Consider the following 12,819-nt stretch of genomic DNA (forward strand, 5'->3'; position numbering starts at 1 on the left):
AACTCTCTTGCTTTTTTGATGAATCAACAGATGTTGGCAGTTTGATCCTCTGGTTCCTCTGGCTTTTCTAAATCCATCTTGAACATCTGGAAGTTCATAGTTCATGTACTGTTGAAGCCTGGCTTGGAGAATTTTGAGCATTACTTTACTGGCGTGTGAGATGAGTGCAACTGTGTGGTAGTTTGAGCATTCTTTGGCATTGCCTTTCTTTGGGATTGGAATGAAAACTGACCGTTTCCAGTCCTGTGGCCACTGCTGAGTTTTCCAAATTTGCTGGCATATTGAGTGCAGCACTTTCACAGCATCATCTTTCAGGATTTGAAATAGCTTAACTGGAATTCTATCACCTCCGCTAGCTTTGTTAGTAGTGTTATTTCCTAAGGCCCACTTGACTTTGCATTCCAGGATGTCTGGCTCTAGGTGAGTGATCACATCATTGTAGTTATCTGGGTCACTAAGATCTTTTTTGTATAGTTCTTCTGTGTATTGTTGCCACCTCTTAATATTTTCTGCTTCATTAGGTCCATACCATTTCTGTCCTTTATTGTGCCCATCTTTGCATGAAATGTTCCCTTGGTATCTCTAATTTTCTTGAAGAGATCTCTAGATCTCTTTGTTTTCCTCTATTTCTTTGCATTGCATCGATCACTGAGGAAGGGTTGCTTATCTCTCCTTGCTATTCTTTGGAACTCTGCATTCAAATGGGAATTTCTTTCCCTTTCTCCTTTGCCTTTAGCTTCTCTTCTTTTCTCAGCTATTTGTAAGGCCTCCTCAAGACAACTGTTTTGCCTTTTTCCATTTCTTTTTCTTGGGGATGGTCTTGATCACTGCCTCTTGTACAATGTCACGAACCTCCGTCCATAGTTCTTCAGGTACTCTACCAGATCTAATCCCTTGAATCTGTTTGTCACTTTCACTGTATAATTGTTAGGGATTTGATTTAGGTCATACCTGAATGGTCTAGTGGTTTTCCCTAGTTTCTTCAATTTAAGTCTGAATTTTGCAATACAGAGTTCATGGTCTGAGACACAGTCAGCTCCTGCTCTTGTTTTTGCTGATTGTATATAGCGCTTCTCCATCTTTGGCTGCAAAGAATAGAATCAGTCTGATTTTGGTATTCACCATCTGGTGATGTCCATGTGTAGAGTCTTCTCTTGTGTTGTTCCAAGAGGGTGTTTGCTATGACCAGTGTGTTCTCTTGGTAAAACTGTTAGCCTTTGCACTGCTTCATTTTGTACTCCAAGGCCAAATTTTCCTGTTACTCCAAGTATCTCTTGAGTTCCTACTTTTGCATTCCAGTCCCCTATAGTGAAAAGGACATCTTTGGGGGGTGTTAGTTCTAGAAGGTCTTATAGGTCTTCATAGAACCATTCAACTTCAGCTTCTTCAGCATTACTGGTTGGGGCATAGATTTGGGTTACTATAATATTGAATGGTTTGCCTTGGAAATGAACAGAGATCATTCTGTCATTTTTGAAACTGTATCCAAGTACTGCATTTCACACTCTTTTGTTGACTATGAGGGCTACTCCATTTCTTCTAAGGGATTCTTCCCCACAGTTGTAGACATAATGGTCATCTGAGTTCAATTCACCCATTCCAGTCCATGTTAGTTCACTGATTCCTAAAATGTCCACGTTCACTCTTGCCATCTCCTGTTTGACCACTTCCAATTTACCTTGATTCATGGACCTAACATTCTAGGTTCCTATGTAACATTGTTCTTTATAGCATCAGACTTTACTACCATCACCAGTCACATCCACAACTGGGTGTTGTTTTTGCTTTGGCTCCATCTCGTCATTCTTTCTGGAATTATTTCTCCACTGTTCTCCAGTAGCATATTGGGCAACTACTGATCTGGGAAGTTCATCTTTCAGTGTCCTTTTTGCTTTTTCATACTGTTCATGGGGTTCTCAAGGAAAGAATATTGAAGTGGTTTGCCATTCCCTTCTCCAGTGGACCACGTTTTGTCAGAGCTCTCCACCATGACCCATCAGTCTTGGGTGGCCCTACACAGGCACGGCTAATAGTTTCATTGAGTTAAATAAGGGTGTGGTCCATGTGATCAGTTTAATTAGTCTTCTGTGATTGTGGTTTTCATTCTGTCTGTCCTCTGATGGATAAGGATAAGAGGCTTATGGAAGCTTCCCGATGGGAGACACTGACTGTGGGGAAAACTGGGTCTTGTTCTGATGGCTGGGGCCATGCTCAGTAAATCTTTAATCCAATTTTCTGTTGATGGGCAGGGCTGTGTTCTCTACTTGTTGTTTGACCTGAGGCCAAACTATAGTGGAGGTAATGAAGATAATGGCGATCTCCTTCAAAAGGTCCCATATACACACTGCTGCACTCAGTGCCCCCAACCATGCAGCAGGCCATCGCTGACCCATGCCTCTGCTGGAGACTGCTGGACATTCAGGGGCAGGTCTGGGTCAGTCTTTTGTGGGGTCACTGCTCCTTTCTCCTGGGTCCTGGTGTGCACAAGGTTTTGTTTGTGCCCTCAGAGAGTCTGTTTCCCTAGTCCTGTGTAAATTCTGGCAGCTCTGTGGTGGAGTTAATGGCCGCCTCCCTCATGAGGGCTTATGCCATACCCAGGTCTGCTGCACCCAGCGCCCCTGCCCCTGCAGCAGGCCACTGTTACTTGATATTCTGCAAAGTTCTCTACAATGAAAGAGGCCCAACACTCCTCATAAAGCTCTGATCATTCAGTTCAGTTCAATTCAGTCACTCAGTTGTGTCCGACTCTTTGTGACCCCATGAACTGCAGCACGCCAGGCCTCCCTGTCCATCACCAACTCCCAGAGTTTACCCAAACTCATGTCCATTGAGTCAGTGATGCCATCTAACCATCTCATCCCCTGCCGTCCCCTTCTCCTGCTCTCAATCTTTCCCAGCATCAGTCTTTTCAAATGAGTCAGCTCTTTGTATCAGGTGGCCAAAGTATTGGAGTTTCAGCTTCAGCATCAGTCCTTCCAATGAACACCCAGGACTGATCTCCTTTAGGATGGACTGGTTGGATCTCCTTGCAGTCCAAGGGACTCTCAAGAGTCTTCTCCAACACCACAATTCAAAAGCATCAATTCTTTGGCGCTCAGCTTTCTTTATAGTCCAACTCTCACATCCATACATGACTACTGGAAAAACCATAGCCTTGACTAGACGGACCTTTGTTGACAAAGTAATGTCTCTGCTTTTTAATATGCTGTCTAACTTGGTCATAACTTTCCTTCTAAGGAGTAAGTCTTTTAATTTCATGGTTGCAGTCACCATCTGCAGTGATTTTGGAGCCCCCCAAAATAAAGTCAGCCACTGTTTCCACTGCTTCCCCATCTATTTGCCATGAAGTTATGGGACCAGATGCCAGGATCTTCATTTTCTGAATGTTGAGCTTTAAGCCAACTTTTTCTCTCTCCTCTTTCATCAAGAGGCTCTTTAGTTCTTCTTCATTTTCTGCCATAAGGGTGGTGTTATCTGCATATCTGAGGTTGCTGATATTTCTCCCGGCAATCTTGATTCCAGCTTGTGCTTCTTCCAGCCCAGTGTTTCTCATGATGTACTCCAATCATTATCCAGGTGTAAATGTTTTAAGTTAAAAGCATATCAAGGTGGCCTGAGGTTAAGATGGTGTAATAGAAGGACAACGAGCTCACCTCCCCTTATGTACACATTGAAAATACATTTACCTGTGGAGCAATCTCATTGAAAACACCTGAAGAGTGTCAGAAAGTCTCGTATACAATCAAGGCTGTAAAGAAGGGTCCCTACTCAGTTAGGTAAGAAGTGAAGAGAATCAGGACCTGTCCCTCTAGAAGGGGACACAGAAAAGCAGGGGATTACATGGGCTGAGAGAGACAGAGCTTCCCTGTGGAGGAAACAGACTGAACCACATATTGGGCAACCCAGTCCTTGGGTCTGACACCAGGAAGAGTCTCGTTAGCTGGTTTGAAAACCAGTGGACTAACAGGAGGGCTTTAAGAAACCTAGACTCTGCTTGAGAAAAGTGCGCCCATACTGTTTACTACTGGAAATGGCGAAGAGGCAGATTGAAACTATCCAGGACCCTGGTCAGTTTCTCATGACCACCTTAGCATGCCAAGCGCCCGCTCTGGCACCTCTACCCCTAGTGCAGCTGCCCACTAGGGCGAAGGCTGCTTGTACTAAGGTGAGTGGGCAGTTGTGGAAAACAGAGCTGTGGAAAACAGAGCTGGGACCTGGCACTGCATCTGAATGGGGCTTATATTCTAAAATATAAAAAAGAAAAACTACTACTTTATTCTGTTACTTGATTGATTTGTTATTGCACTTTGAGTAAAATATGAACTCTTTACCATGACCTATGTGACCTGGTCCTTGTCTGCCTCTCCAGCCTTATGGGCTACTACTCCTTCTTCTCCATGTGAGTCTTTTTCTGGACTGGAGGGCTTTGTAATCATAGGCCGTCTCCTCTGCCTGAAATGCTTTTGCTAAAAGTCTTTGCATGATTGGCTTCCTCTTAACTATGGAAGCCACAGATGCCTAATCCAATAGCCATCCTCCCCTCTTCCTCACCACGAGAACACTGATTTTATTGGGAGAGAAATGGGTCTATTTAAAATACTTGATCTCCAGCCTCTTTTGTGGCTAGGAGTGATGCAATTTTGGCCAAGGGATGTAAGTAGAAGTTAATGGGCACAGTCTTCTAGAAAACTTTTTAAAAGAGCTAAACCAGCTGCCTCTTCTACCTCCTCCCTCCCTGTCTGCGTTTTCTTAATGAAATGACTGTAAGGTTAGAGCCTCTGTGGTTCCCGGGTCAGCAGACTCAGTATCACGTGGGAACTTGTTAGAAATGCAAATTCTCAGGCCCCACTCCAGATCCAGGGAATCAGTAACTCTGAAGGTCAGGCCCAGAGAAGTGTGTTTCAACAAACTCTTCAGGTGATTCTTCTGCATGCTGAAGTTTGAGAGCCACTGAGGAAGAAGACAGAAGGTTCCTTAGAGATGGTGGCAAAGATGGATGAAGGCTAATGTACTTCTGACATCACAAAGCTATTGCACTAGAACTGGGCTGCTTCCTTTGCATTTGATGGTGCTGTAATCCCTATTTGATTATGTTACTGTGATTAGGTTTCTGTTCCTTGCAACTGAATGCAATTCTAATTGATAAATCATCTTTTAAATCTCAGCTCAAAACATTATCTCTGTGGAGATGCCTTCTCCCACTACTCTGCTTATACCCTCCATCCCCATCAAAGTCCTTCTCCATTACACCAACATTTTTCTTTACTTTATAGCACTCATTATACCCTGGAATTATCTCACCTACTTACTGTTTATTTGCTTATGATCTGTTTTCCATGTAAGAATGTCTTCATGCTGTCCTCTAGCACATACTGAAGTGTCTGGTACATAATGGATGCTTTGGAATTATTTGTGGATGAGGTTGCAAAGAGTCAGACACAACTGAGTGACTGAACAACAAAAAAATTTAAAATTATACATTACATCTAATATCATGTACTTTTAAAACAGTCAAATAAAAAAACATGGTTCATTACAATCATATAATTTTTAGGTGAAATTTTTAGTTGAAAAACACATACACCTATTTCAAAATGAATACAATACAGAATATAATGCACACTTGCCTATGAACATTTTCCACCTCACTCTTCAGCGGTCTATCAATTCTAAAACCACAAACAAAATTAACAAAATAACTATGTAAACATTCAGTATGGCACAGAAATGAATCGCATGAGTTCAGCCTTTATTTGGCAAACTTGTCTTTCCATAGATATCATTTTGTGCTACCCCAGTTGATGTGGGAAACTTGTTAATAACAAAACCTCCGACAGCATTTAAACACAAACATTCAAATAAAAACAATTCTGATCATTTTCTGATGCATGCCAGAAGACATACATAACGAAGTTTTAACCTTGCAGAAAAAACATTCTCTTTACCTACATACCCTTTTTCTCTAGTAATCTTGAGTTTGGTCTGAGACTAACATCCTGCAAATAAATGAGGTCTTCTCTGGCCTCTGCAGGCATATTGGGAGAGGGGATCTAGGCTGAGGGTTCCCTGAGGATGAACTTGGGGGTTTGCTCTCTGCTTCTCTGAGAGTGATTCAAGGGGCCCCAGTGCTGCTACAGTGGGAGAAGTGAATCTTCTTTTTCCTACTTTAACCTCATAAAATTTCTCTCATAAACCTTTGGAAATCTATCCTTTGATTAAAAAATAAGTTGTTATGTAACATTTACATAAACTATTTGAACACTTTTCTCGATGAAGTACAGAACAAATACAATAAAGTACAGTGTTTTCTACTTAGATCCCTATCTGCTCTTTCTCGAGGCCCTGGATGGGTCTCTTTGGGGCACCATTGTAAAAGAAAAGCAGCAGAAAGTGCCAGAGGCAGAATGGGGAGCTCCTCATTAAGATAAAGAGGACTCTGAAATTCGGGTAAGACTTTTATCTCCCTTTCTCACAGAATTAGGAAAGAATTTAGGTAGTGTTTCCTGAGAGTCCCTTCTAAATACCTGGAGGTGAAATGACGTTAGGTCAATAGTATATAAAGACAAAACTTTGAAGAAGCCCCTGGAAGCTGTCCTTAACCCAACATGGCATATTTCCTTCTTATTCTTAACCTGTGAAATAATCTTTTACCTCATGGGTTTCTATTTGAATAACTCCTGCCTGGAATTCCATCAGAACCATCATCAAAGTTATCAGCCTCACTTTAGTAATGATAGCATTCTGTAAGGCAGGGTTCTCATTCTTAACTGGTTGAGAGAATTGCCTGGGAAGCTTGTTTTAAATAATGTAGGTTCTGGAGCTGTACTCTCAGAGATCCTGATTCAGTAGGTCCTGGATAGGATGTGGGAACTTGCATTTTCAATAGGGCTTTCCAAGTGATTTTGATGGAGGTGGTGGGGCCCCCCAGTTAGAGCAACACTGGCTTTAGAGAGAGGCCAGAATTACTTCTTTCCCAGAATAAACCTACTGTAGACAGTGACCCCAGGTGCCAGACTTTCCGAAGGGTCCTCCTTGATGTGGTCTCTGATGAGGAGGTCATTTATACTTGTCCCCAGAAACTCAGGCGGTGAGTCTTGTCCCCTACTCTATAAGTGAGCCAAAAATTGGGCTCACGCTTGTCTGGACTTGAAGATAAACAGAAAAATCCCAAGCACCAGAAAAGTCTGTCTCCTGGTTGGGGGCCCATGTACCATCTTCTTCTATCTTTTTCCTTTTCACTGATGTCGAGCTAATGAAGCCAAATAGACCCACACAGATAATATGTTGTTTGGGTAGGGGTGAATGTACACAGCTAGAGCAAATTCTGTCTGTGGAAATTCAGAAGAATGAATTCCAGTTTGATACACAGCATCAATAACTGACTGTACATCAGTGTATGGCATCTGGATAGGAAATCCTGTGACCTGGACCAAAGACAATAATACATAAACCCACATTACAATCATATAGGTGGTTGGGAATTACTGTATGAAAAGAGATTACAGAAGCCTCAAAGAAATGGAAGTCATAAAATAATAATAATAGTTATCAATCATTTTGTGGGTGTTTACCAAGTTCTAGGGGACTTGCTGGTTGGCTCAGCGGTAAAGACTTTGCCTGTGATGCAGAAGACACAGGAGACACCACAGGTTCTATCCCTCGGCTGGGAAAATCCCTTGGAGGAAGGTATGGCAACCCACTCCAGTGTTCTTGCCTTGGAGAATCCCATGCAGAGGAGCCTGGCAGGCTCCAGTTCATAGGGTCACACAGAGTCAGACACAACTGAAGTGACTGAGCATGTACTATGTTCTAGGCACAGTGCTAAATACTTCACATATATAATTAACCCTCAAACAACCCTTTGAGGCAGATTTTGCTATAACCCCACTTTATAGAGAGAGCAGCGAGCCAGGTCTGTCTAATGCCAGAGTCTATACATTTAACATTCCACATACTTGTACTTTTTCTGCAATGGCAAACTGCCAAGAAGGAAAATTCTTTGTCATATAAATGATTTGAAAGAGCATTTCAGAAGAATTTATTTCACATTGATTTACTTTATATTTATTGATATCTATGACAGGATTGGGCTTCCCTTGTGGCTCAGCTAGTAAAGAATACACCTACAATGGGGGAGACCTGGGTTCAATTCCTGGGTTGGGAAGAGTCCCTGGAGAAGGGAACAGCTACTCAGTCCAGTATTCTGGCCTGGAGAATTCCATGGACAGTATAGTCCATGGGGTTGCAAAGTGTTGGACATGACTGAGGGACTTTCACTTTCATTTCCTCCGATGACAGGATTAAATGATATGGGACATGGGTCTCATGTAAAATTATCTATTAAAGAATTTACAAAGGACAATCATAAGCTGCTTTCAAGCCTCAGATTGCTTACTTTTCTGATCTTTAAATCTCTTCCCGATGACAGGATTAAATGATATGGGACATGGGTCTCATGTAAAATTATCTATTAAAGAATTTACAAAGGACAATCATAAGCTGCTTTCAAGCCTCAGATTGCTTACTTTTCTGATCTTTAAATCTCTTCACGTGCTCCTCCCTTGTGACTGCACAGTACACTATCCTTCCTTAGCTTACTTAATAAATTACACTGCAATTTCATGATTTCTGTTCTAACAAGCCCATTGTTTCTGTGAATGCTCAAGATGTTGTCTGTCTCATTTACTGTCATGACCCCAAGTGAATGGCACAATGACTGCCACATGGAATACAAATAGTAGTTAACATTTAGTAAGTGTTGGGTGCTATGGTTAAGCAACTCACCTAATCCTCACCACAACCACAAAATAGCTAACTAGTTTTATCCTTGTTTATCTTGTGCAATGGGGTAAGAACGTATAGAAAAGTTGGGTAATTTGGTCAAAGTTAGTGAGTGGTTGAGCCAGGATTTGAACCCAAGCCACAGGATTCAGTCTAGATTTATGAATCTGTGTTATTAAACAGCAGATAATTTCACAAAGGAACTCTAAGTTTAAAACCTTGGCTTATACTTAATAATACTTTGCTTATCTATTTACCCCCTAATTCAATTACAAAGAAAGCAAAACAAAACAACTACCTCCCTATTCATGAATAGTGCCTGCAGACCCCTCCCTGGCAGCCTAAGTATCAACTTTCAACAGATAGCTTCCTTTCCTCTTCCCAAGGCTTTCTCTAGGGGACATTTTCTGATCTACAGGATGGAAGGGGGAAGGAATATCATTCTTGAGAGGCTGGGGCTTCCAAAAACTACTGCAACAATTCATAGGCAAGAGGAGGTGAGAGGATTCTCAGAACTCAGGGGAAGAAAAGAAGGACTTTAAAATACACCAAATGCCTGCCATGTTTGATTATGGACTTGAGTTTGATAGGCCTTTTTACCATCCAGGATGATGTCAAATGCACTGGTGAATATACGAGAGGAGGTTAAAACAGAAGTCCAGGCTATGATGTATAAATTTGAGAATAATTTGCTTATGGAAGGTAATTAAAGCTTACCTGAAGTCCTCTTGCCCAGAACCAAGGACAGGGAATCCATCCTATTACTACCATCTAGAGATCATTTCTTAGTTTCTTAGTTGCAAGTCATTTCCTTTTGGGCCTCTCTTTCCAAAGTTTGTGGTTTGTGTATCATAAAACTGATTCCAAGAAAATGTCATGCAATCTGGTCACAGTACTAGTTATTCACTACATTTGAAAAGTCTTGGTCTAAACATAAGTGGATTTGAAGTGAAAGTTGCTCAGTTGTGCCCGACTCTTTGGGACCCCATGGGCTATACCGTCCATGGAATTCTCCAGTCCAGAATACTGGAGTGGGTAGCCTTTCCTACCAGATCCAGGGGATCTTCCCAACCCAGGGATCGAACCCAGGCCTCCCTCATTGCAGCTGAGCTACAAGGGAAGCCCAATGAGATTAAGATAAAAGATATCTCAGGGGTTTTTAAGATTACTATCATCTGGCAATTAACATCATAGATAAAACAAATGTCATTAATGCATTAAATCATATACAAACCCAATAAAATTGCAGTAGTCTTTCAAATTCACTCTCTTCTTCAGATGAAACAAAGCTTCCAGTACCAAGTTCTAGTTTAGGAAGAATCTGTCGTAAAATGAAAGTACACTGTCTATTCCAACGTGTTGGCTGTTTAGGCCGCCATTCCATTATTTTACACTTCAGAGTTCTTTCAATCCTAAGGTAAGAATGCAAAGATCATTTTATGATAAATTACGACTCATTTAATAAATGTGAAAAAAAGTTTTGTTACATTTACTCAAGTGTGAGAATAATACTTTGGGGTAATTCCCTGGGGATTTCTTGCATTAGTAAGAATGCAAAGGTCATTTTATGATAAAATGCAACTCATTTAATAAATGTGAAAAAAAAGTTTTGTCGCATATACTCAAGTATGAGAATGATACTTTGTGGGGATTTCCCTGGTGGTCCAGTGATTAAGAATCTACCCGTAATGCAAGGGATGCAGGTTCAATCCCTGGTCAAGGAACTAAGACCCCCCCACTGAGTAAAATGCCCAAGCGCTCTGGAGCCCGTGTGCTACAACTAGAGAGGCCATGAGCTGCAACCAAAGACCCCGCATGACCCAACTCACGGTGCAACTAGGACCCCACACAGCCAAATAAAAACAATAAATTTTAAAAATATGTAGTCATTCACAATTTTCAAAAATGATACATTTTTGATGTAGGAGAAAACCAGACCTCTGTGGTGAGGGATATCTGCCATCAACCATATTAATCTGGTTTGAGAGAGATCAGGCTCTTGCTTGGCTTGAGGAAGCAAGATGCTTCCTGGGGTAGCCAGCAATTAGTTCTCAAAGGCACTTCTTTCTTCCAGTTCCCTGTGTGTAGACAGCTGCCTACTAGGTGTGATTTGCTACCGTCTGATTACTGGGTTGGCATTCTTGTTCTCCAAGAGCCTCCTCTGATGATAAGATGTCTTGTTTCCAAGAAATGCTCTATAAAAATCCAGGTATCTTATCTGGGGTAATGTTAGTAGGAATGGGGTTATTAGATCAGTTAATCCAGCAAGTGGAATTGGGAGGAAATGAGACACTGGACTGATCAGTATGATGATCAGTTTCTCCTGATCTGATCATTTCCCCCACATGTATGCTCTATGCTGGCAGGGAGTTTCACCTATCTACCCCGCCTCTGAAACAGTGCCTGCTGAGGAACTGTTCCAGGGAGGGAGAAAGTGAAGCCCAGCTGAGCTGGTTGGTGGGAAGCCTTTCCTCTGCAGAGGATTGTTGTGTGTTGAGCCTCTCCTTTTGGCTGGGTCTAATAAAGTACTGAGTTTGCAGAGAGTCTCAGTCATGGCTACACACCAGAATCACCTGTAGGACTCTATCAAAATACTTCACTATCCTCCAGATAGTGGCTCAACAGGTCTGATCCTGGACTCTGGCACCTATATTTAGTTCCAGAAGCAATTCTGATGAAAACTAAAAGTTGGAGACAATTTCCCTAGTGCATTTCTTCCTTTTTTTTTTTTTTTGGTTAAGAGCTGGGGAAGAAGAAGGGGAGTAAGAGGTGGGGGTCATGTGCTAGTGAGAAAAGGGAGCGGCAAAATGCTTTTTGTCCTTTTCAGTTTTGATTAGTTGGTAGCAGCTTACATGCCAGCCTGCTGTGTCAGCATGAGTCACTGGAAGTAGTCAGATCTAGAAGCTCCTGACATATCTGGAGTAGGAGCAAGGTCTGCTGCAAAGGCTGTGACACTTTGGGCTTGACTGAGCAACTCCTCAGGGTGTGTGTGTGTGTTTGTGTGTGTGGAGTACGTATATGAGGGTGGCTACCAGGGACAGTACTGATATTTCTACTACCCAGCTCGGATTTTTTACCACACCCTGTTGTTCTTTCAAGAAGTGTTAGCTATTGATTATTACTATAAAGCTCAACAGGTGTGTGTTGAGAACTTCCCAATAGCAGCCCACAGAGTTGTCCACATGCAACTGTATTTAACTTGGCATGTTTTTTCAAGGAGTATTGTGGATAGCAGAGGGGCTGATTTTTTTATGCAAAGAGGCAGACAACTCAATGGAACTATTAAATCTCCATTTCATGCTTCTGTTGCTGAGCCTATAGGTATTTTGAGAGACTGGGTTACAGAATTGAAGGGTGGCTGAATGGGAGATTAGGGAGAAAACATGATAATCATAGCATACAAATATAGATCATACCTGTTCTTTAGATCTTCTACCATGCTCTTATTAGTATCAGAATAAATTATTTCTTCAGGCTGAAATACAGAAAACTGAAAGTGAGAAAAGATTCTGGGGAGGCCATCTTGATATCAGTCACCCCTTGGAGTGCTGATCATAATGGGGAAGGGCAACCTAAACCTGTCTCATGTGGCAGAAACACTCAATAATAGGGGCACAAAGCTAACACAGATCACAGTGTTTCCTTTGATTTTAATACTACTTCACCAGGGCAGGGAACAGGAAATGGATTTACGAAAGATATTTCTCATGAGACAGCTCTACTGTTTGTTTATTCAAATAAGAACCTGGCATACTTATTCATTCCATCAGACAATCTCTGTAAGCTATACTGGTCTCATCCGCTTATTAACTGTGACTTTGGAGAAATTACTTAACCGCTTTGAGTCTTGGTTACCACATCTTTTAAAGAGGGACAATAAGAGCATCTACTTCCCTGGGGTCATGCAAAGATTTTAAAATAAAGTCATACATGTAAAGCCTGGCACATATTGCTCAATAAGGCCAGATATTACTCTTCTAACATGGCTTATCATCCTCCTCCTTCGTTTCTGTCAGCAGGCAGGAGCCAGGCCTCCAT

At 41.8% G+C, this 12,819-nt stretch overlaps 1 protein-coding gene across 2 annotated transcripts in view; it reads right to left on the bottom strand.

Moving 5' to 3' along the window:
- Window positions 7,097–12,819, bottom strand: part of CC2D2B (coiled-coil and C2 domain containing 2B) — a 30,098-nt gene continuing 24,375 nt past the window's right edge. Inside the window, exons 8-10 of one of the 2 annotated variants that reach the window (XM_005698267.2) lie at window positions 12,198–12,256; window positions 10,016–10,193; window positions 7,097–7,424 (exon numbers count right to left, since the gene is read on the bottom strand). In XM_005698267.2, the coding sequence (XP_005698324.2) occupies window positions 7,236–7,424; window positions 10,016–10,193; window positions 12,198–12,256 (426 nt within the window). In that variant the 3' untranslated portion in view covers window positions 7,097–7,235. The remainder of the gene's footprint in view (window positions 7,425–10,015; window positions 10,194–12,197; window positions 12,257–12,819) is intronic. The other variant, XM_005698268.2, reaches the window with a different exon arrangement.

This window comes from Capra hircus, chromosome 26 (genome assembly GCF_001704415.2).
Source record: "Capra hircus breed San Clemente chromosome 26, ASM170441v1, whole genome shotgun sequence".
NCBI lineage: Eukaryota > Metazoa > Chordata > Mammalia > Artiodactyla > Bovidae > Capra > Capra hircus.